The sequence below is a fragment of the Pithys albifrons genome, chromosome 15, assembly GCF_047495875.1.
Source record: "Pithys albifrons albifrons isolate INPA30051 chromosome 15, PitAlb_v1, whole genome shotgun sequence".
Lineage (NCBI taxonomy): Eukaryota > Metazoa > Chordata > Aves > Passeriformes > Thamnophilidae > Pithys > Pithys albifrons.
This window is the reverse complement of record NC_092472.1, coordinates 5,494,345-5,519,374: the sequence shown is the minus strand read 5'-3', so window position 1 is coordinate 5,519,374 and position 25,030 is coordinate 5,494,345. Positions and strand designations below refer to the sequence as shown.

General features: G+C 43.2%; 1 protein-coding gene across 2 annotated transcripts; it reads right to left on the bottom strand.

Annotated features, from left to right (window-relative positions):
• Positions 1-992: 992 nt before the first annotated feature.
• On the bottom strand, positions 993-24,313 carry PANK3 (pantothenate kinase 3). 2 transcript variants are annotated; one of them, XM_071570001.1, is made up of 7 exons: positions 23,927-24,313; positions 12,557-12,909; positions 11,512-11,765; positions 10,714-10,890; positions 9,619-9,742; positions 6,778-6,903; positions 993-5,471 (listed from the first exon to the last, which is right to left on the bottom strand). In XM_071570001.1, the coding sequence occupies exons 1-7, from the start codon at positions 23,952-23,954 to the stop codon at positions 5,421-5,423; spliced, it is 1,113 nt and encodes a 370-aa protein (XP_071426102.1). In that variant the 5' UTR covers positions 23,955-24,313; the 3' UTR covers positions 993-5,420. The 2 variants fall into 2 exon arrangements, with proteins under 2 accessions (XP_071426102.1, XP_071426101.1); XM_071570000.1 differs by lacking the exon at positions 23,927-24,313 and adding an exon at positions 23,826-23,919.
• Positions 24,314-25,030: the final 717 nt, after the last annotated feature.

Below are 25,030 nucleotides of genomic sequence, written 5' to 3'. Positions count from 1 at the left end.
GGTTTGCATTTCTGAGTTCAACAAAAATTCAAATACAGCTGGCTTGAATCATCTTAGAGTAAGTTGTTTCATAGAAACTTGTAAGTAAATGAAGGTCACACAGTTTGCCCATCCCCAGCCTGCACAAGGGCTGCACCAGCAGTTAAGGGCTCCAGCTGAAATGCAAACCAGCTTCCACAAAGGGCTACTGTAAATCACTCTAAGAGGCATTTTCTGCACTAAAAAGAAAAGGCACACTGAACAAATCAGCACCCTCTCAACCTGTGAAGGAACTTGTGTTTCTCAGCAGCTCATTCCCCTTAAAAAATATCACTGTGGTACAGAGGTTCTCTTTGCCAGGCTCAGTGGAGATAGAACACAGAAGGGAATTTTCAGTTTTGGCAGTTTAAAGCAAAGATTTGTGGTTTGGATGGCTAAAATATTTGGAGAGAACCCTGAAGAACCGTCCCTGGCACAGCAAGCCTGTCACAGGATGCACTGCCAACATGCTGCTGTGGCAAGGGCTTCATTCCTCACAACTTCTTGACCATGAGGCATCCATGTTAGAACAACTTCAGGTTGATGTAATTTGGCTTTTGAAAACAGAAGCAAAGGGCAATTCTGACAGAGGAGTAATCAGTTTATACATAATGTGCTGTTTGTACATGAAGTATTTTATTCATCAGTAAAATACCAGTGGGATTCACCCCAGGAAGCAGCAGGTGCTCTCCAGTTAATTTGGAAAGGGAAAGTTTCCAGTGCCTTCACTGCACACTTTTGCCTTCAATACTGCAAAATGAAACGTTCTTTGGGACATCCAATGTTCTAAAAACAGGACCTGAATCTCAGAGTTGTGAAGAACTGAATTAAGAGATGAAGAACATGAAACCACACCAGTCATGTTGTGTAGCATAAAAACATTCCACCACAACCCTCAGTAATTTACGATGCTGAAGGAAAAGAACACACCCAGCAATCCTTCTCCCAAACCCCACAAACGCAGGCCAACAATGAACAATCTCAAATTATTTATTAGGAAAAGACAAAGTACTGTTTCAACATTCGTACAGAACAAATGGTAATAAATCCAGGAAAATAAACTGTAAAAAGGAGGCCCATGACAGAGGAGTTGGGTTATGACAAAGCAAATGAAATCCAAACTTCGTTCATGCAAACAAGCAGTAAAGAATTATTTACAGTTTCGATGGGATGAATTACAGCATTGGCCATATTTGGGCCCAAATCAAATTACTCAGTGACATATTAAAGGGATCTAATCTGTACATTCAATAATGAGAATCTATAAAAAAAAATAATTTAAACAATTTACAAGAGCTGTATTACAGATGGCATAAAGGCATCATTTACAAGAGCTGTATTAACAGGTGACACAAAGGTATTCATCAGTCATTTATGAATAAAAATTTGTAGCACGTATTTTTACATCACATCTTCAGTGTCTGAACAGTAAACAAGAAAGCAGAGACATACCATGAGTGCAATGTAATAGAATAAGGCAACTTAACCAAATGGCTCTTCGAGAACTTCATCCTACAAGGGTTTACAAGTCATCAATTTGCCTGCCTGCTCTGCTAACTAAAACAAATGTTTGAGACAGCAACTGGTGATTACAAGGCCTGCATAAGATGAGACAGAGGATGGAAAATTAAATGCTCCTTTGTTAAAATGCCAAAACTCAAGAATGTAAAAGTGCAGACTATCAAAAGCCCTCTATGCCCTAACACCAGCACACTAATTTTCATGTTCTAGATGTTGTAATTTGTCTCAAAATACTAATTCACTAGTCTTATAAACTCTTCTGTAATGCATGATCTGAAACTAATGTAACTCCTCCCCAAGCCTGTATTTACAATGTTCTTAAACTGATGCTAGAATTGTGAAATGCTAGCAAGTTACAGCAAAGATTAGCAACTGCCACACTATATTCCAGTTCATTTTATAGGCAAGGATAATTAGCACACTTAGATTTTAACATTACTTTAAATGGGTATTTGTGAATCCTCAACAGCTTCCCAAAATGCTTTCAGTAATGGCTGAATTTCTTGAAGTTTTAGCAGAAGACAAATGCCAGTTGAGTTCTGTTTGACACTATTTGTGCCAACAGCAACAATAACAAGATGAAGGATAATGTGGAAATGCAGCAGTGAAAAGTCACCTGTGTCCTAATGCACCAGGGAACATTCTGGGCCTTGCAGAAAGCACGGGGAGCCACACCTGCCAATGACCTGCCACATCAACACACACAGGCCACAGACTCAAAAAACCCCCAACAAATCCAAAAGGGAAACTTCAAATAAGGCCAAAAAGTATTGGCAAATGATAAAGCCAGGCCATAAATATTTTATTTACAATTTCTATTTAGAATCTTTATTTTTAACAAATGATTTAGCACCAGCAGGAATATGCAAAGTATCATTACTGTGGTCCACAGGCAGAAGACCTTGAGGCCAAATCTTGCTCCTTTCTCTGGTGACACCCATTAGGAAACCTCATGGATAAAGTCCCAGTACCATTAAAGTTGGCATTGCATGAAAAAATTAAAAGGCACTCACATGGCTGAGCTGAAAATGATTACACATTCAAAATGAGTTTTGCATTTTACTTTAAAAGTATCATAGAACTTTCTAGAGAAGTGGTTCCACTCGAGAAGACAACAGTAGTCCTGAGAAAACCCCAATTTTTCTCTACTGTAGTACATCACATGGCATCCATTCACCCTAAAGCTGCTTCAGTCAGTCAGCTTTGGGGAAATGGCAAGGGTGAAAGTAAAAAGAGAGAAGATCAGGAAAAAGCAAGTTATTTCAGTGATTTGTATATAAAAAAAATCCTTTCCAACCTATTTAGAAGAGAATTTCAAAGAAAATATTTTAAGGCTTATCTTGCAACTGTTTGTGATGCCTATCATTTCTCCTGGTGGTAGAGTCACTCTTTGGGGACAAATAACAAGTTGTAAGCTGACAGAAAATGAGATGAAACCCGAAGATGTGGCTTAAATACAGGACCCCTGGGCTTTACAGCAGGGCTTGACAACTGCTCTGGTTGCTCTTGTAATGAAGTAACAATTGTGCTGACAAAACTGGCAATAGGAAGCCCATTTTTTTCGAAGCTCAAGGGAAGTGAACCAGAGGTAGGGCACACTTTTTGATTCTCACAGTAGCTTCTATACAGTACAGCTATTCAAGAATTACTCCACTTGTTTACTTTGTAGCTCTGTACAATTTACTTAAAAAATGTGTCTTAGGTCAATGGGTTTAATTAACCATGGATATTAGGCAATCATCTTCTATGTGTGCTTTTGGTTAAATAAGTAGCTTTAACTGCTGCTTCAAGAGGACTCTCAGTATCACCAAAAGAAAAGTCAAGTAGCAACAAACATGATCTAAAGGACCTGTTCCTAATGGAGCTGTAGTACATGTCTTAAAGTACCTCACTTTGCAAATAAAATATGCAGTTAGTTTGCAAAATTTCCAGCAGGCTGTCAGAACACTCAGAAAATTAAGTTTTTACACATTTTATAACCAAGTAAAGTTTACTTTTGATAGTCAATCATAACCCAAAAGAACAATATACAGCATTTATATTCTACAAAAACCATATTCACTTCTTTTCTGAACGCTCTGATTGAGCATTAGATCAGCTGAACTGTGAGTGTGATTTGGAGTTGCTTGTATCTAAAGTGAAAGCTCAAAGCCAGCACAATGGAAATGGAGTGCAAGTACCAGGAAAGGAACAATAAATGGAACTGCATTTGCAATGGGAATTGCACCTCATGAGCTGCCTCCTCTAAGGTACTGTGCTCTTACAGGACCTCTGCAAACTTTAAAAGGTAACACATGATGTCAGCACGGGGCTTTGGATTGTAAGAAAGAGGAGACTGAAGAAGTACACAGGGTTTCTAACACACTAGGTGGATGTACCTGTAAATACAACACAGCCATGCTGTGGAATACTTGAGCAATCCGTTCTAAAAACACCTTAAACCCCAAGATATCAACGTGTTCTAGTCTGGTTGCTCCTCATGCACATACAGGAAATATTTAACATGAAAATGTAACAAAACTGGGTAGCTCTTTAGTCCACAAAAATTCACGTAGCTAATGACTGTATAATACTCTTGTAAGTTTAAGATCTCATGCCCTGGCTTCAGGACTAAACTTTTTACAATAACCACAACTGTAAATTTTAAAAGTCTACAGAAAACCCCAAAGATCAGTTCCAGAGTGTGGATTTTATCCCAAGGCCACAATTTGATGTTCCATATTGCAAGTGCACTAAATATTGGTCCGTTTGGTGCTGCAATACAAACACTGATGCTGTCCTCAACTTTCAAAAACAAACCTCCCAAACCCAAAAGTAAGATAACAACCTTTCATTTTTAACATCTAATTAGAATCTGATCAACTCTTACAAAATTAAGCAGAAATCACAATTTCAAATTAGTAGCAAAAATTTTCCCAATCTCCAGAGAAGTGAGCCAAAGCATCAGAATTATGAGGTCCCATATTTAGTCCATTTTATAAAGATTTCTCAATTCTCTCAGGCTTTGTGGTACTTTTACAAATAATGATTTAAGATGGCAGGACTGATAAATGAGACAAGAAAAAATCCAGAAGGCATTTTGGAAGTCATGTCCTCAAAAAACCCCAACAAAAACCCCAAATTCCCCAAACCTGCCTTCATTAATCACTAGATTCTTTTCTAAATCCAGTCAAAGACAGAGGGATCTTTCCAAAATATCAGCTGAATTTTTAAATAAAGGAAGAAAGCAAGTGCATTATCTTAATGCAACTTTCAAAACATTAACAGCTTAATCTGCTGCTTTGGCTGATTCTTTGTGTTTCTATTCTTCCCACTGAAAATTAAAGCATTAATATTATTTCTATTAGACATAAAATAATTACTATTCTTACTGTGGAAAGCAATTGCCTACAGTTTCCTCATCCTGTAGATAGTACCTTGCTGTTTTTAAAGTTGTTCTCTGTAACTACACATGGGAAATTGTGCTCGTAATATACTATAACTAATGAAAATAATTTTTCATTCATTAATTATAAACCAAACTGATGGGCCTGAAGCCTCAGGAGTAAACTTGCAATATTTTCCTGCTGAGCACTTAACAGTTTGGCATTCCTTTCTATGGAATTTCTGGAAGGTTGTTTTCAGAGGATGTATTGCATGTTATGAGTTCACTACTGGCTACATGAACCAAAGAACATAAATGAGAACCACAAACAGCTCACTCTCCAGTGCCCAGAGTGAACCCCCTTCCTTACAACAGCAACACTCAGTAGACAATCACTTCTTAGAAACAGTAACAGAAAATCGGCTCTTTTCTTCTCCCCTCCCCAAATTCAATTCCCGTTGCCATAAACAAGTGTTGTTCAGGTGGAAAATAGTTCAGTGTAGTGACATCTGGGATCTCAACTGAAATTTGGCAGCCCAAGTAGAGCACCAACAGCTCCAAAGTATCCCTGTTAAAAAGAAGAAAAAAGATATAAACCTTCAGGTTTAAGTAGGGTATTGAATTTCAGTGACAATAATTCATCTGATGGGACCAATGCTACAGAAAGCACACGATAGACTATTTTTAATATATAATATCCCATAATTTTTTAAAGCTTTATGAAACAAACATTTTATCCTTCATGTCTAGATTAACTTTAGGGGATTTCACATCAAGCCTCACTGTGCACTGCAGGTATCAGTGACTCCTAAAGCATGGAAATCATGTTTTGTTCCTTTTTCCTACAGAAGCTGCATATTTTGGATGCCAAAAATCTTCAATACCCATAACAACACTGTTCCTAAAGTACAAGTCAGAATTTCTTAAACTACCTGCACCTCACAATTTTCAGTGTGTACCTCATACAAAGAGCCACGTTCTCCTGTTGGATTCCCCTTCCCCAGTGGGGGAGTAAAATGTTCCCTCTCCCTGTAACTATGAAATACTGAAGTGTTTGGAATATACACTTGAGTAAATGCAAGAGTTCAACATTTACCCAAGAAAAATGTGAACAACTAACATGTAATATGCTACTGTTACTGCAGACACTGGCACAGACTGTCAGTCCTGGGATAAGCAACAAAGGGAAAAGGCTGTGAGAATCAGCTGAAGGGGAACAGATCTAATGCTGTAATATTTGCAGACCAACAAATTGAGGACAAAAATTTCCAACCCACTGCCAAGAAGCTCCGTATCTCCCAACTGCTGCACCAGTAACTAACACTGGTTTTCCTGCATTTTGATCAGAACAGGTGAAAACTCTCAGCATTACACACTGCTGATGGCAGAAGCTGCCCCAAAGCACGTTAGTCTGAGAGAATAAAATCCCTCCAACAGCTCTGAGGGGTTTGGGGGTATCAAAGCTGGCCTTGTCAAAGGCAGTATCCACTTTCAGGATGTTGCTCAAGCCCAGCCAAGATCTATGGGCCTGTTTCAAAGGCACAAGCTTTAGATCTCTGTACTCTTTGAAATACAATCCTTACTATTGTTTCCACCCAAACTCCAGAAAGACTCTTGACCCTGGGCACAGAGCTGAACATTTCCTTGTCCCTCTCCACAGACCCACAGAATGAACTGAGGTACCCCAGAGTGACTGAAGTCCTTCCCTGGCAGAGAGCTGTTCCCAGAGAACCAATCCAGCATGACAAGCCTCCTCTCACTTCTAATGTTTACTGAGTACTTGGTGCCTCAGGATATCACAGGAGAGCTGCTCAATACATGCACTTTTGATTTATGGTGAAACAACACACAGAGATAAATGAAGCCCAGCATACCTCATGTTCCAGGAACAAGGCCTTCAGCTGGCCTTTTGACCAGTAATCCAGTGCATACGCAAGAAGCTTCATTGACAAAGTATTCACACGCAAAAAATTGCCAACAAACACAACTCTGTTTATTTTCTAAAAAGAAAAGAGAAAAACAGCAAAGAATTAATTCTTTTCACCGTTTAACACAGCTTTGAAAAACTGAGCTATGAAAGAGCAAGCTGTCTCCAGCAAGAGAAAAGCCACAACTAAAACATGGTTCCAAAGTTTAAAACATGGCATACTTGGGGAAAAGGAAAAACGGTGCAACCCTCGAGAATGAGCAGATTTAATTTACAGACAAGTAGCACTTGTGTTGCAAATTAAGTGAGCATTTTCAGTAATTATGCCAAAGAAACAGCCCAGCTAAAAGTGAAATCAGATGAAAGGTCGTTCTGTTTGGTAGAGAAGACTCAGTGCCTTCATAGCCCTGTACAATGCTGCTTGATCCATACGCAACAAGGCAGCACTGTAAAGAAGCCGAAGACAGCGAGACACAGCAGGTGCTCCTTTCATCTTCAGCCCTCAATACACCTCAGCATCACACCAGGACAGGCATTAAATACTGCAGGTGAGCTGTGAGTTTTAATCAAGTTTAATGTAAAAAAGTGAAGAATCATTTCATTTTCCCCATTTGCTGAAATAAATCCAATATTAAGCAAAAGTAACATTAAACACTGGTTTAATGATGCAAGAGGAAGAACCAAGGGAAATTTAGTTGTTAGTCCTCAGCAGAGTGCTTAAATAAGAACTTAATTACATTAAATCCATTAATAGAATTGTATCCAAGCTGTTACAGAAACTAGCATGACAATTCAACCTGTAGTTAAATGACTAATATGTGGCTGTTTTCACAACCTTGATTTGTTCCCAGTGAAGACCAAGTAAATACACCATTAAAACCATAATTCTGTCCTACTGCAGAAAGCCAAAAAACCCACATCCATTTTACCATTATGTATCATTTCAAGATACTTGTTTGTGTATCCCTATTAACTATTATGATTTGTAGTTCTGTGACACAGCTGGAATTAGACCAAAAAAAACCTGGAATAAAGCTAGTTTGAGTAGTTTACAAGTTCTGATTTGCTCTCCTTTACTCCCACCCTGAAATATAAATTGCATACATTTCTGTCAGACTATTACTATGCACTTTCAACTTCACCCTCATTTTAACTCTTTCTTATTGAGCTTTGCCATAAAGGAAAAAGGCAAAATTAATTTAATACTCACAAAATTAACTTTACACAACAGACATGACAGAAAGATAGAAAATGAAACTTTGGAAGAACTTTCAATAGAAAAACAAGAAAAATATATTAGTCTGCCTCCTAAGCAAATGGAGGGTTAGAGCAGGAAGTTGTTGGTACTTCTGCAGAGAATTTAAGCAGAGATCTAAATAGTTACCCATAGTCTTCTCCAAGACAACTGTTACTAATCCTCATTTTACCCCAAGTTTGTTGATAATAAATGAAATGCCTGGTGCTCAGACACCTCTGTTTTTTATGTCTAAATTCAGTATTCTTCCACACTTCTTGACTGTCCATGCTCATACTGAAACTGAACAGATTCTGGCTCTGTTCAGCAGAACTCTGAGAAACAGAAGATGGCAGAAAACCATCTTGGTATCAAACAGCAGAACAATATGAAGACTCAAGAGTTCATAAAAATTAAAAATAAAGCTTAACTATAAGCAAGGCTTTCCACAGGCTTCAATCAGAAGAAACTGCTGGAGGCCTTCAGGTCCCATGCACTGTTTAAAGCAGGTCTTTCAGCAACTTCAGTGCAGCAGCTGCTCAAGTCGCATATTCTGAAACTCTCCAAGGACAGTCCACAGTTTCTCTCTGAGTCCATGTTTCAGAGCTGGACATATTCCCGAGGTGACCCTGCCTTGGCAGGGGGGTTGGATTGGATTGTGTTCAGTTTTGGGTCCCTCAGGTCAGGAAAGATCTTGAGGGGCTGGAGCGGGGCCAGAGAAGAGCAACGAGGCTGGAGAAGGGACTGGAGCACAAGTGCTGTGGGGAGAGGCTGAGGGAGCTGGGGGTGTTTAGCCTGGAGAAGAGGAGGCTCAGAGGTGACCTCAGCACTGTCTGGAACTGCCTGAAGGGAAGTTGTGGCCAGGTGGGGGTTGGTCTCTTCTCCCAGGCACTCAGCAATAGGACAAGGGGGCACGATGGGCTCAAGTTTTGCCAGGGGAAATTGATGTTGGAGATCAGGAAAAAATTCTTTGCAGAGAGAGTGCTCAGGCATTGGAATGGGCTGCCCAGAGAGGGGGTGGATTCCCCATCCCTGGAGGTTTTTCAACTGAGATTGGCCGTGGCACTGAGTGCCATGATCTGGTAAAGGGACTGGAGTTGGACCAAGGGTTGGACTTGATCTCGGAGGTCTTTTCCAACCCAATCCATTCTATGACTACCTCCAGAGGTCCTTTACAACCCTAAGTATTCTGTGATTAAAGTACTAGAAATTGGTTCAGAACAATTTGATTGTCTTTGGAGAAGTGGGACAAGAATATCTTTGCCAATGGGGTAACCTGACAAAGAGTGCTTCAAACCAGCCTTGTTAGGGAGTGGAGCCCAAAGCCTGCAGGGAAGTGAGGGAGCAGGGGAGCACAGGATGTTGTGATGAAGGACTTGAAGTCCCCTTGCTAAAACAGGATGATTGTGAGCCCAGCCAAGGCTACATAACACTGCATGAATTTCCCCATTTGAGAATGTACCAAAAGGTTCAAAATTACACATCATTTTAGCAGTCATTTAATCTGAAACAAAAACAGACCTATAGATGGATAATTTCCTTGTCAGTTTTTACCTCATTTACTGCACACATCCGGGCAATAGATCCAATGTTGTTGGTGATGGTGACCAATATGGCTCTTGCAAGATCTTCTTTACTAACAGACTCTCTCTTCTCTTTGTAGATCATATTCCCAAAACTAGAACAGGGAAAATTGCCATTAATTACAAAGTGATTAAAGTGCATTTGAAATATTTTCAGAATATAATTTTTATGCTGTAATAGAACTTAAGCCTCATGTTTGCTCTTGAGGAGCTCCCTTTCAAAGTCTGTATTAAAAACAGCAATTTGACACACACATGTATTTATTCCTTCACAGGAAAATAGTCAATCTTATTATAGTAATGACCCCCAACAAAGTATTTTTGTTCAGATTGACTTCCGTGAAGAACCATCCACAGCAAAATGCAGTCTTGTCCTTTGGCAAGACTACTCTGCAAATCCAGTCACTGTGAATTAAATCACTGCCTAAGTCTGACTGGTGAATTGTCCCAGTTCTTATTTTTGCTTCCTCACTCAAATATCCATCCATTCTTCCATTCTCTAAGTAGAAGAAAGCCAGAGATAATTTGAATGGTTTTATGATGGAACACACAACACTCTGAAACAGAAAACAAGCAGCTGACAGAAGGCAATTGAAGTTGTATCAATGTAAAGTTCTGGCTAACAAGGGCACTTCCCTTACTATGCACAGTACAAAAGAAAAGAATCCACAGCTACGTGTGACATTTGACCACTAAGGACTCTGTGCCAGATCTAAGACAGTTTGGAGAGCAAGAATTCCAACTGTTCTAAAACTCAAGTAGCCATTAAAGCTCCTCAGGATTTTAAAAAGTAAATGAGAACAAAAAATACCTACATAAATGAAGTTAAAATGTATTGACTAAAGTGTAAATTTGGCACATATTAAAACCACTCAGCACGGAGGTCTCTCAAGAGGCTTTGCCCTGGGTGGTTGGAGAGGGAGAACAATTTAGTGACCATGAATTATGACTTCTTACTACTGAGTTACAACAAAGGTTTAATGAACACTTGTGTACTTATTAGTTTCACTCCCAGAGTTAAGCCACCCAAATCAACAAAAAAACCAGCAAAGAGACTCTTGCTTACCTGGATGCTACAGCCCATCCTGGCAAGCCGAATCTCTCATAGTCTCCTCCATAAATATCCCGGACCAGCTTGTCAGCGTGTGTGCTGTCTCCTTTGGATGCCATTTCCAGAGCTTCCTCAAAGCTTTCACAGCCTGTCAGCAAACTGCACAAACCAAGGAAGGTCCCTCCACCTAGACTAAGGACAAAGGAATCTAGATGCTTTTAAACAGTATTTCCTCACACAAAAGATTCTTATGTCTGACCAATAAAATAAACAGGTAAGACCCTCCAACTTGGACATCAGGTGTTTGCTTTGCTGCTCGAGGTTCACAGCACAAACAGCTGCCAATCAATTTCACATTATTAGAAGTCACTTCCAAGCAGTAGCCATGTAAGAGGTTACAATCAGTTATAAACCCTGAAAATGTAAGCTGGAACTTAAACTCTTTAAATACCCACATCATGCCACTACTGATCCTTGATCATTTACTGTAAAACACATGTGGACATGTTTGTTCTTACAAAGCAAGAGAAACAGGTTCACTGCACACATTAGCAAAACTTAAAACCTATAAAACTCTCACTATGGAGCACTTCTATCACTCACTGATTGATGAATAAGATAGGCTGAACTCCTCAATAACAGAACCATGGGAATAGGATTCAATGAGTGCAGCTGTAAACTAGACATAAAATACTTTGCTATACTAGAGAGAGAGGGACATGATAGGTGGGGGAGTCAGGGAGAGGAACCACTTTGAAAACAGAGGCTTGTTGCCCCATAGAATAACAACCCCAACTCAGGTTTTCAAGTTACCTTGTTCCAGTTACTCTTTTGTAGTTGTCTTTGGAATGGACTGATAAAATACTGACTCCTGAACCAATGTTAACAACCAGCAATGGGTATGGGTCATCCAGGTTAAAAGGCATCTTCTGGCATCTCTCGGGGTCTGAGGCATTTTCAAAATAGTAGCACTCTGCCTGGCCATTGAAGCTGACAGAGTCTATGTACAGTAAGCCTTTCACAAGGCAGTCAAGCTCATCCAGTTTGTGCAGCTGGAGGTTTCCAATCTGTGTCAAGAAAGAAAAAAGACACTGTCAACATGTTCTAACATTGCACAAACATGCTACAAATATGAGTATGTTTGTGCTGCCCAACTTTCAGCAGCCTCTCTCAGGCGACTAATTCAGGAACTTCATTCTCAGTATAAAGCCAAAAGAGAATTAAGAGGTGAGCTCTGAATACATCAAATTCGTCTGACTATAAATGTAGATGTCAGACCTGAATCAAGGACAGACAGGCAGTACAAATATCTGTTCTGGCAAGCTCAAAGATAACTTTTGAGATACTCAGTCTTTAATCCATTGAAAAATTTGCAACATTTTTCATCAATTTAAAACTCAAAAAGGTCACCAAGTACCCTAGAGGCCCCAAGGAGTGTTATCTTAGTGAAACTCACACATTTGCATATCTTTTCTAGGTTTGTGGGTTTCCTCCCCCATCTTACAAGTCAAACAGTCATTTCTAAGATGTCAGCAGATCAAAAGCTCAATGGCATTGCACTAACTATCTTGTAACTTCATTAACACTCCAAGGATTATAAGAAAACCACAGGACAGACATTCTGTGGGGCTTTAGGCTCTACAGCTCTTCCTCTGCTTCACAGATGACATTCCATCTGCCGTTCTCTCATAAAGCAGAAAGGCAATTTAACAGGAGCTGTGGATTGGGGAAGGCTGTAATTTCTCACCATACTTAATACAGTTCACAATTAATAATATTTGAGCATTGTAGAACTTTTCAAAGTACTGACTATTTAACCCATCACCAGCTCCAGGCTGAGGCACGACAGGGTACCTACTGTGCGAAAGTCTTCTTCGAACTTGTAGGCGCCACCGCCGGTGGCACAGAGCACCGTGTGTAGTGTGGAAAAGTTTTTATTTCTGCCCATCTGGATAAAAGTAGGCAAATCATGAGTTGGGAATCGGATAAAGTGCAAGTTTCCTCTTCGAGCAAAAATCGTTAAGTCTTTCAGCTCCAGGTGGACGTCTCGAATGCCGGTGGATCCGTAGGCGACGTTGGAAGTCAGGTATTTGCGGATGCTCTTCAAGCTCTCGACCTCCTCCTGCTCCTCCTCTGCAGTGATATCAATGGGCTCAAAATAGGCAAGTTTCACCAATGTTCCCCCAATGTCCATGCCAAACCATGGGAAAGCTGTGAAGGCACAAGAATTATTAATTAGCTTTGTTACAGGGCAAAAGCCACACATGAAACGTCAGAGCTAAACCAATGCTGTGTCACAGAATCATAGAATGGACTGGGTTGGAAAAGACCTCCGAGATCATCAAGTCCAACCCTTAGATCAGCTCCAGTCCCTTTACCAGATCATGGCACTCAGTGCCACATCCAATCTCAGTTTCAAAACCTCCACGGATGGGGAATCCACCCCCTCTCTGGGCAGCCCATTCCAATGCCTGAGCACTCTCTCTGCAAAGAATTTTTTTTCTGCTCTCCAACTTCAATTTCCCCTGGCAGAGCTTGAGCCCATTGTGCCCCCTTGTCCTATTGCTGAGTGCCTGGGAGAAGAGACCAACCCCCACCTGGCCAGAACTTCCCTTCAGGCAGTTCCAGACAGTGCTGAGGTCACCTCTGAGTCTCCTCTTCTCCAGGCTAAACACCCCCAGCTCCCTCAGCCTCTCCCCACAGCACTTGTGCTCCACTCCCTTCTCCAGCCTCGTTGCTCTTCTCTGGCCCCGCTCCAGCCCCTCAGTCTCTTTCCTGAACTGAGGGGCCCAGAACTGAACACAACACTCAAGGTGTGGCCTCACCAATGCAGAGTCCAGGGGAAGGGTCACTGCCCTGGGCCTGCTGGCCACGCTAGTTTGGATCCAGGCCAGGATCCCATTGGCCTTCTTGGCCACCTGGGCACACTGGTGGCTCCTGTTGAGCTTCCTGTCCCTCAGTCCCCCCAGGTCCCTCTGCCTGGCTGCTCTCCAGCCACTCTGTGCCCAGCCTGGAGCGCTGCAGGGGGTTGGGGTGGCCAAAGGGCAGGACCCGACACTTGGCCTTGTTGAACTTCATCCCATTCTTTTTCGACAAGACAGGAACAACAAACCTCACAGGAACAAGGAATTCACAGTCATTTCAATTATGTGACCTGAAATATCCCTCTGGCCACAGGTAAAAATGGGGAAATTAGCAGCTCCACACATTTAAATGCTAATTACATGTGCTCAGAAAGCCCAACTAAAACTCCTCCAGCTATACCACATCTTCTGGACCAACTCATAAATAAAATTCAAGCACTTTTTTAATTGAGAACAAAGGATTGAAATAACTTTGCCTTCTAAAATAACAGCTCTGACGCACTTCACAAAGGCTGCAATGCCACGGGAGGAAAGCAGGTTGCACAGAGAGCTGACAACAGAGCAGGACCAGCATCCCTCCTCTAACAGTTCCTCACACAACGGGTTTGTTTGAGAAGGAAGCTTTAATTTATTTGCATGCACTTTAAAAACTGACACTGTTAAGATGGCCAATTTGTATCCCTTGAAGTTAAAGGGATCACAAAAAGGTCTATTAAGAACTACAAGCAAGCCACAATTAATATTACTGAACTTAGGTTCCAGTTTGGTTTTGGTTTGGTTTCTTTTTGTACCTTGGCTACGAAGGGGGCATTTCTGTACTACAAGACAACAGTAAAACCTCAAGTGCTTTTCCTGTGTCAGACTGCAATTTTTAACAGGATTTCATGGTCTATGACAGGAAAGACCATAATTTAAATATGCTGTACCAATAAATCTTCCTAATCACATGCAGTGAAACAGATACTTGAAAACCCCACAGCAAAGACAAAATCTTCATCTGAGAGTTTTCACACTGCTGTCTCCCAGAAACTATTTAAAATTTACTCTGCAAGTTTAAGAAAGTTTCTGAACATTCAGCTGGGAAACTCATGTTTTTATTTCCTTACTGACACTGTAACTGGCTTGGTTTTGCCTTTAATTTTTTTAGCATTCCCATTTATTTCTTCAAATGCAATTCCTATCTTACAGAAGCATGAAACTCAGGAACAAAACTAAAAAGATGTTAGCAGGGTCATCATGAGCCAGATGCAATTACACTGCATTTACATGACCAGTGGGATCTCTCCTTGAGAAGAACGACCTACCAAAATATTTTAATGCATTCAGTCAAGGCTGGCTGTGTCAGTTCATTTCTGAGTGCTAAAGATAAAAAGAAATCTCAAAGTTGCCTCAACTTTCAGGGATGGGTGTCCAGAGAATATTGACAAATATTAACAAAAGAGATTTAGTTGGTTACCTTACTCATCTTGAAAAACTAAATTTAAATACCAGGGTAAATTCTGTGAGCAAAATCTAGCTCCAATCAGAAATACAGGAGGTCTGTAACCCTGATACCTGTTGCATAAAGCTGAGGTCTATGCATAAAGCCACTTTAATATTGCAAGCCTGACTTCTTTACCCTGTGACCCTGAACGGAAGAAAATTTGTCATCTTACTGTTTGACCACAATTAGCTGGTGATTTATTGAGTGACCTCACCAAGGTTCAGCCTCTTCCCAGGAAAAAAGGTCACAAGACCAAAAATGAAGATGGGAAGTTGATTCACCCACTCAAACAGACCCTGCCTGCAGGAGTCAATCCAACCCATTCAGAATTTAACCAGGAGTCAGCAAGCCAAGTCCTACCTGGAATATTTGGGATTCTTTCTGCTCAGTGGGCCTACTGAATAACCAGGATCTGGTGCCCCACAGAAGGAAGATTTGGTGCAAGTCACGCCTGTTTGTCAGAAGATCCACCACAGCCCATGTTAAAAGATCCAAGAGGCTTTTGCAAATACAGCATCAGTCATAGCTCTATAAACCTTAAGGTTTATGAACTTTACACACCAAGTAAAAACGAGAACAGTTGAACTGCAAGTTCATTCTGCAATTTTAACAAGAATGTATTTTATGCTGGAAAAGGGGATCATTCTGCACAGTATCAGCTTTCTGGGTTAACTGAGCGATTTAACAGCCATTTGAGGATTTTGAAAGTGAAGAAATAGGTCAGTTCTCACCTCTGTGACAAGCCCCAAGAAGCTTCACGGTTTTTTTTTAATTGAAAATTTGTCAAGCTTTGGCTGGTGAGTACATTACTCAGGTTTCATTTGAAAGGTGGAGGAGTTGTGGCAAGCAACTGGGCCCACGTCCTGTTAACTATCTCTTTATACCAGCAACCCAGAGGGAGATATTACACAAGGATTCTTGTGCTTGTAAGCTGCTCTCCATTGATTTATGTTGATTTTATTACAGGTGCAGCCAGGAAAATAACAGACATTTTGTCTTCCAAACACAGAAGGGGATACACAGATGTACATACATGGCAAGGGCACAGTCAGCTGGGACTGCAAGGATAAAAGATTTATCCATGTTTGAGCTGCCTTTAACACAAATACACTGATTCTACTGAATTTGATAACACAAATACACCGATTCTACTGAATTTGATAACACAAATACACCGATTCTACTGAATTTGATAACACAAATGCACTGATTCTACTGAATTTGATAACACAAATACACCGATTCTACTGAATTTGATAACACAAATGCACTGATCCTACTGAATTTGAACTGTATATGGACACAACATGGAAACGTGCTGTTGCTGCAGCCTTCGAATCATTTGCTTTGGGAGGATCTTGGCTCACAATCCCTCCTATCTGGATGCAGAGGGATTGGAGAGAACAGGAATCCATGTGAAACACCAGCTGCTCTTCCAACTACTGGAAGTGTTTTCATTTGCAGGGATAAAATAAGGCCACAGAGAGGTTCAGGATGGAGGACCAGCCTTGGGAGAGCACACCTGAGTTTCCTACCAGACTTCCAGGAGCCAGGCTAATCCTGGGAATGCCTGAAGAGGACATGCACTCTTTAGGCATGACATGCACTTGGGGAACCTGTGCATCCCTGCAAACCACACACAGCTCCCTGCCTGGGATGATGTTGCTGCCCTCTGAGGCACATTTGCAGCACAAGTTTTTGTTCTTAGAATCATAGAATGGATTGGGTTGGAAAAGACCTCCAAGATCATCAAGTCCAACCCTTAATCCAACCCCACTGTTATTACCAGATCATGGCACTCAGTGCCGCAGCCATTCTCAGTTTAAAAACCTCCAGGGATGGGGAATCCACCCCTGTCTGGGCAGCCCATTCCAATGCCTGAGCACTCTCTCTCTTACACAGCACATACACCAGAATCAGCACTTGGTGTGGCCTCTCAAATCCATGAAAGATTTCTCAGGCAGTGTTGTGTTTAAAAGCTGGCTTGGAACAAAACAGAAATAGAGTGGTGTGTGTCTTGTGCTGAGAATATATAAATGACTCTAAAAAGTATTTTTATACTTGTATCTGTGGGTCATGTTTCTTTAAGTGAGAGATTTAGGAGCACAATGCCAGCAATGCAATCTTTGGGGAAAAACATTCCCAGACACCAGTTTGATCCTTTCAGCAGTCACAGCTAAAGGAACATGCCTGGATGGCACCAATACCAATTACACAAACTTCACTTCAAGGTTTGAGGATCTGCACAACTGTAACCACCATTCCACAGCTTCAATACATAGGGAGAATCAATTCCTCTGCATTAAAACTGGACTTTTTTTCCACAGCTCTAGGGTGATTAGGTCATTAAAAGATTTTTCTCAGCTCTTCTTCTTTATAACTATTCTGATTCCTAGGAATATTCCACAAAAAGTGATGAACAGCTGAGAAATATCCCTTGCTGAGAATTTGACTGCTATTCACAGAACTAATCCAGGGCCAGCTTTTCAAAGTTCAGCTTCTCTCTGCAGAGATCAGCAACAATTTGAAAAAAAGAAAAGTAAGAATCCAGCTTTTTATTCAACAATTGAGCTTTTTATTCAACAAGCCCAACTGCCTTGAATAGACTACATTAAACTCCTTCAGAAATGTGCATTCTGCTTTTAGGAAGTCAAGCCAGGGTCTGTTTAAGAATACACAAAATACAGATTTTTACTGAGAAGAGACAGATACATGAAAGAGAACACTAACTAGGAAATCAAACCCCATATGGTGTTTAATGTGATACTTCACACCAAATTTAACTGTCTCCAGAACAGCAAGAGGAGCACCATAACATACAACCTCCTTAATTCAAATCCAGATTTTCCTTCACTCCCCAGCTCTGCCAGGTGCCACCGTGGTCCCAACCCAGACACAGCAACCAGGAACAAAAGATTATTCCAGACATGAAGACAGCTTTGGAGGAAACCCCTCAAAATAATCGGGATGTGTAAGAGGATTCCCTGGAACTGCTTCCTGCAATGCAGAAAAGCACTTCCTGCACACCAAGAATGTTGTGGTCATGCAGAGATGGAGCAGTTCTGCTGAGTAAGAAAAGCCAGGCTGGTGGCTGTTGGTTGTTTTTTAAACCATAATAATCTTCAGAGATACATGGGGAGGCCTCGTTCTCTTGTGTCTGCACTTCTCAAGCTCTTGGTGTACACAAGTTACTGGCAGAAATCTTAAGGTTATTTATATCTTATCATATAAGGTCATTATATGCCAAAGGAAATAATTACAGTGAAAAGTCTCTCATGTCAATAACAAGCACAGAAATTCAAGTGTTTTCCTTCTCCATGAGTTCTGCTTCAGCAGAGTGCACAACCTTCAAGTTCTCCACCCAACAGTATTCTGATTTTGTACACCCATTTTGGGTCCAAAGCTGCAGGAATTACATATTCCAAGACTTAACTGCTCCCCCCTTATTGAGTCAAGTGTAAGATTCTACAGTTTAGTGATCTATTCGTATTTTCTTTTAAAAACTGAGAAACAGACTCCTGTCAGCCTCTTTCCTAAGAATGTGATGACATATCTGAAGCACAAACACCTCTGAAATACTTCCTTCACACTGTAAGATGAAGAATCTTCTGGGTCAACCCTGCTTTCAATTAACAAGAACCAACCTTCAAACAAGAGTAGCTAACTCCTAATTCAGGCTGGGAGCTTTGCACCAGGGGAAAAACCCCAAATTCACAGCTGTCAGTGGCAGCAGAGAACAGCCTACAACATTTCATCTCATCTTTGTAAGAAAGTTTATGTATTATTAAAACTGTTGCACTTCAAGTACAAACATGGCCTTGGCAACAAGTGCCAAAGGGTGCCAAAGTTCAGGATTCTACACTGCCTTAAAGCAGAGGAAAGGAAAATGACCATGAAATCCATGGAAACTTAAGTTTAATTCTGCCAGCACTGCAATAGTTCTTTAGGAAAGTATCCAGTATTATCAGTTCTGATGCCCAAAATTTATCTTGTAATTCAGGTCACTATGTAGCCTCTGATAACAAAACCTTGATCCCATTCCTACCCAAATACTGACAAGGCTAACAACTATTTAAAAGTTACACTGAACTATTACACACTTAGTGTTTATACATAAACTAAACATTTCTTGCAGTTTCTCCAAATGCATTTTCATAGAATCATAAAATCATAGAATGGATTGGGTTGGAAAAGACCTCCAAGATCATCAAGTCCAACCCTTGGTCCAACTCCAGTCCCTTTACCAGATCATGGCACTCAGTGCCATGGCCAAGCTCAGTTTAAAAACCTCCAGGGATGGGGAATCCACCCCCTCTCTGGGCAGCCCATTCCAATGCCTGAGCACTCTCTCTGCAAAGAATTAATTCTGCTCTCCAATTTCCCCTGGCAGAGCTTGAGCCCATCGTGCCCCCTTTGTCCTATTGCTGAGTGCCTGGGAGAAGAGACCAACCCCCACCTGGCCACAACTTCCCTTCAGGGAGTTCCAGACAGTGCTGAGGTCACCTCTGAGCCTCCTCTTCTCCAGCCTAAACACCCCCAGCTCCCTCAGCCTCTCCCCACAGCACTTGTGCTCCAGTCCCTTCTCCAGCCTCGTTGCTCTTCTCTGGCCCCGCTCCAGCCCCTCAATCTCTTTCCTGAACTGAGGGGCCCAGAACTGAACACAACACTCAAGGTGTGGCCTCACCTGCCTCTGTGTATGGGCATCCACTCTTACACTTCAAATATTTCCCTAAAACATCTGCAGTGAAGTAAAACTCGATGGCAAACTCTGACAGCTGACTCAGCTGGCAGGCTAAGGCAGCTCAGTGTGCAATGGGACAAGCTGAGAGAAAACACCCCAAAGACAGAGGAACTGCTAATTGAGCAAGATTAACCTGTGTGTGGGCAGCACCGTGCCTGTGTTGTACCCATGGCCAGGGACATACATGGCCCGTGAGCCTCTACAGAGAAAACTGCACTTCAAATGTCCTTAGTCCTTAACACACTGGAGAACTTCTCTCCCTAACAAGTTTTGTACCAGGTTTGTGGTTCAAATATCCAAGTCCAGCTCACAATATATATTTGGGCTGGACAGAATTAACACATAAATTAAATGTATCTGACATGCCCTGGCACATCCTCCCATTTCCCTCATGGGGAAACTTCATTATGCTCCACAATCTCACTGCACTTTCCCACTCAGCCTCCTCCAACCCCTCTACAGAACAGCCACGTTTGCCAGTGGGAGGACAGGTGGTGATGGGCAATTACTGCTACTGCTCTTCATGAGGTTTAGCACATCCACAAGTGGGTACCATACAAAGCTAACACAAGACAAAACAGCTGCTTTCATCTTCTCCCTGCTTGCTCATTCTCTTAATTTTGTTGACATTTCAGCAGCGATGTCCTCGGGGATAGGTGTTATTACAGTGAGATACAGCGTGCACAGGCATAATTTAACACTCACAGATACACTGTGTTTGACACAGTACAAGCTTGCCTGGCAATATTAATCCATCATTAGAAATACATTTTTCAACAGCAGTCAAATGAGGGCCTGTAATATCTGATATTGGCTAGTAATCATCTTTCATGGACTAGTAAGAAAATGCAAGGATATCCAAGACTGCGCAGCAAGTCCTGTGAACAACAACAACAACAAAAAAATTAAGAGATTCTCTATCAATCTAAATGGATTTTTCATCAATTTTACTACACTAATCCTGCATGGGATCACTATGTCCACAATAGGGACACAGAGAGTAATCAGGCATTGGAATGGGCTGTCCAGAGAGGGGGTGGATTCCCCATCCCTGGAGGTTTTAAACTGAGCTTGGCCGTGGCACTGAGTGCCATGATCTGGGAAAGGGACTGGAGTTGGACCAAGGGTTGGACTTGACGATCTTGGAGGTCTTTTCCAACCCAATCAATTCTGTGATTCTATGATTATTTCATATGTCCATAGAACAATATTAGAGAAAATAAACTTGAATTTTTCATTTTTTCTTTATATTGATACAGCACTTTGCAAATCCCTGCTATGTATGTTCATATATTAGTTCATAATTTGCCTGACGGGAAGTGAAGGCATTTGTTCTCCAATTCTTTTCAATAAACAATCAAAAGGAACGCACTGTAAAAAGTAACATACACAGTGTACTGAACATTAGAAGTCCCTGCCTTTCCTTTAGCAGTGCAGTAACTCCAGAGCCAAGAGGAAGGGCTCCAGCTTCCCTGGAGAGCACAGAAAGCTGGCACTGTCCCTCCCGCCTTCCCCCGCCAACACGCAAAGCTCTCTCTGAATGAGCGGCTGCAGATCCCACACAGCAGCACTTCTGCAAGACTCTGCTCTCACATTTATCATCTCAACCCACAAATAACCTTTGGAAGTTTCCTTGGAAATTGCCAATCATTCTTCCCCAGAGCCATTTCCTCAGAAGAGTCATCACGCAACTGCTGCTTGGAAGGTTCCTCTTGAGGTCATCTGGTCCGACCTCTCAGTCACACCACAGGAAATCTGCCCACTCTGGATGAGGTCACCGATGGCTTTGTCCAGCCAGGACTTTAAGACCTCTGAAGTTTTTCAAGAATCCTCCAAGAATGAAGACTCCACAATCTCTGCACCATCACAATAACTTGGTGCCAAGTTTTCCTGATCTGAATGTCTGTTATCCTGCATTAAAGTGACACCTCCCAATGGCAGCAACTGAGATCTGAATGGCCCCTTACCCGCCCCTTCCGGGACAGCCAGTCTCAGAAGTTGGTTCCACAAATTCAGCTGCACTTCTCAGTTTTCACTCCCTAAGATTAGTGACAGCTCTAGCCAGGTGAAGATCTGGAAGGGAGGGCCACACATGCATGGCTAAGCAGTGTATCCACATCAGAAGCCCTGGACTGGTTGGGTGTCTCCATTTTACCCTCCCTATGACTGACAGGACAGTCAGTGCAATCCTTTCCTTCCTGATGCTAAAAACATCACAGATGTAAGTACAGGTAGGCTAAAGCAATCTTCTCACTTCCATTCTGCAGATTCTTACATCAAATGACCATTAACCATTTTCCCCCTGCATCAAATTTTGCTCCAGCACATGCCAGATACTCACCTGATCTAAAGAACAGATACCCACTCAGCAATTGTGTTGAAAACTACCTACAACTGTCTTAGCCAAATAATTCTTAAACAGTCTAAAAGTGGTATCATGAGCCCAACTCAGATTTCATGTCAATGAGAGTAGTTAAGCCAAATTGACAGCAGTATCCACAGCCCCTGAACAGCAATGGACTTTTCTATCTTCAGTATTTTTGTGAATCTGCTCCTCTTCAAACATCCAGCTGCTCTGCCCCTTCAGTCAGTGTGACTAACCAGGACCAGAGATCAGCAAAATGAGTCTAAAGTTCATTGCCTAAGAAACTTTGTGCTTTATCTTTAAAAGAGCCACCAGCTTTAAAGTATGTTCAAGAGTCAAGAAGAAATAAACAACGTAGTTTGACACTGTATTTTTCCCCTCCTGCTTATGCAATTCCAACTGTTTCTAGTCCCCATCATGAACCCAAGATTCAAGTTCAGGTTCAAGAACTGGAGGAGTGCAAGTACAACTGCAGCATATTTGAGCAGTTAAAACTTCTTGAAACATTTGCATCGTTATTTAACCACGAGGTTTAAATCCACCACTACACCAAACAAGTCTTTGAGGTCCAGCAGAGACACTGCTGAAATAGCAGGTTTCTGCAGGAGTGGCCATACTCTCAAAATTTTAATTATCAAACCACTGTAACATTTTACAGCCAGTTACTGCTTCAGAGTCCTGATAACATTCCTTAATATTACACCAGGGTAGGGGGAAAAAAAAAGTTGTCTCAACTGTCCTCTTAATAAACATCATTACAGCAAATTCAGGAATTTCCACACACTGGCACTAACAAGAGGTAATTACTAATTGTGACCTACAAGATGCACATTTCGGGTTTCCCCAACAGACCACAACAAAGAAATTACTTTCACAGTTTTTATAGCTATTTCTAGAGCTACACTAATACTTCCTGTTGTAAATACATGTTTGATGATTTTCTTGCTGGGCTGCTCAAACAATGTATCTAAAACATCCCCTTTCAATATCCTCTCTTAGTTGTGTGCTCTTCCTTTGCCAGGCACGCCATAGGACCAGCAGAAGGCCTAGAAATTTGGGACTAGCCATCTTTTTTATACAGTAACTCACCCTGAAAGCATGTCTCAAAGTACAACGACAAGGAAGAAGATGCTAAACTCGGTGGAGCAACACCTTCATCCCTTTCAGCACAGGCAGACCTCTATTAGCCTGACAGGTGTGTTGACTTGCACAGCTGTGCACTGGTTACACTGAGAGCACATCGTTTGCATGTAGATTAACTTTGCTCAATCCATATCTCTCTTCCCACAAAGAAGCACCTGTATCTTCAGACATTTTGTTTGCTTTCACCTCACTCTGAACCCCGTTTGTGCCCTCCGAAACAAATACGGTGCTACAAAATAATAAATAGTAAGAATATTGTTACAGCTGTGCTTATTAAAGGGGGCATTCAGAACATGTTAAGACTCGCATCCAAATATTAGAAAATACTCTCTCTGAAAACAATCGGAAGTTGATCAGCCCTTAAAAAGCAAAGCTGTAACAACTGCAGGCACCTGCAATGAAGTGCCATCTTCACCAAACACATCACCCACACCCAGGAATCCGATGGGATCGCTGTCTAGCCAAAGAGAAGCCCTTCCAGCGCCAGCCCCGGGGATCCCCCGCACCCGACCCCGGCTCGCAGGGACGCACCGGAGCGAGGAGCATCAATGCGGGCCGGTCCCGCAGCCATGGACGGGCAGCGCCCTCCGCGCCGGCCCCGCGCCCCCTCCCCCGGCCCGGCCCGGCCTTACACGGCTTCTTGGCATCCTTGATCTTCATGGCGCTGCGGCGGGGCCCGGCTCGCTGCCGGCCGGGGCGGGTCTCCTGTCCCTCGCCTGATGGGGCGGGCAGCGCCGGCGGCTCCGCGGGGCCGGGCCTCGCTCTCCTGATGCGCCTTGGCCGCGCCCGCCGCTACACCCGCGGCCCGCGCAGGGGCCGCTCCCGCCGCGGCATCGGCGCTGGGGCTGGGGCGGGGAGATGGGGCGGGGCGGCCGCTCCGGGCGGGGGCTCCGAGCGGGGCTGCGAGCGGCGGCCCCGGCGCGGGGGGAGGCCCCGCTGGGGCCGCTCTGGGGCCGCTCTGGGGCGGGAGCGGCGCTCGGGCCCGGCCGGCACAAGATGGCGGCGGCCGCGCACACAAAGGGGCCGGGGCTGCTCCGCGCCCGCCCCGCCGCTGCCGCAGCCGCAGCGCTGCCCCCGCCCGGCGCGGGGCCCGCCGGGAGCCGCAGTCCGGCTGCGCTTGGAGCTCCGGGCGGCGCCTGAAGCTCCGGGCGGCGCCTACAGCTTCCGACGGCCCCGGCCCGGTCTCTCACACCGCGGATCTCTCACACCGCGGGTCTCTCACACTGTTGGCCCCTCGCCCTGGGGGCGTGGCACCCCTCGGGTCTGTCTCCCCTCGGGCCCCTCACACTGCGGGTCTGTCGCCCCACGATCCCTCACACCATGGCCTCTCACACTGTTGGCCCCTCGCCCCGGGGGTCTGTCGCCCCACGGTCCCTCACACCATGACCCCTCACACCATGACCCCTCACACTGTTGGCCCCTCGCCCCGGGGGTCTGTCGCCCCACGGTCCCTCACACCATGACCCCTCACACCATGACCCCTCACACTGTGGCCCCTCACACTGTTGCCCCTCGCCCCGGGGGTCTGTCGCCCCACGGTCCCTCACACCATGACCCCTCACACCGTGGCCCCTCACACTGTTGCCCCTCGCCCCGGGGGTCTGTCACCGCACGAGTCTGTCGCCCCCACGGCCCCCCACGCTGCGGATCCCGCCCCACGGTACCCACGGCCGCGCCGTGTCGCTCAGTAAAGCGGGAAGCTGCCGTTTTATTTTCGCTTCCCCTCGCTGTGACTG

Excerpts from the sequence above, each read along its gene's own strand:
- PANK3 (XM_071570000.1), bottom strand. The coding sequence starts at position 23,865 with ATGGCTGCGGGACCGGCCCGCATTGATGCTCCTCGCTCCG. Across the intron at positions 11,766-12,556 it reads TCGAAGAAGACTTTCGCACA|ATTGGAAACCTCCAGCTGCA; the intron begins GTAGGTACCCTG and ends TTCTTGACACAG. Across the intron at positions 10,891-11,511 it reads AAAAGAGTAACTGGAACAAG|TCTAGGTGGAGGGACCTTCC; the intron begins GTAACTTGAAAA and ends CTTTGTCCTTAG.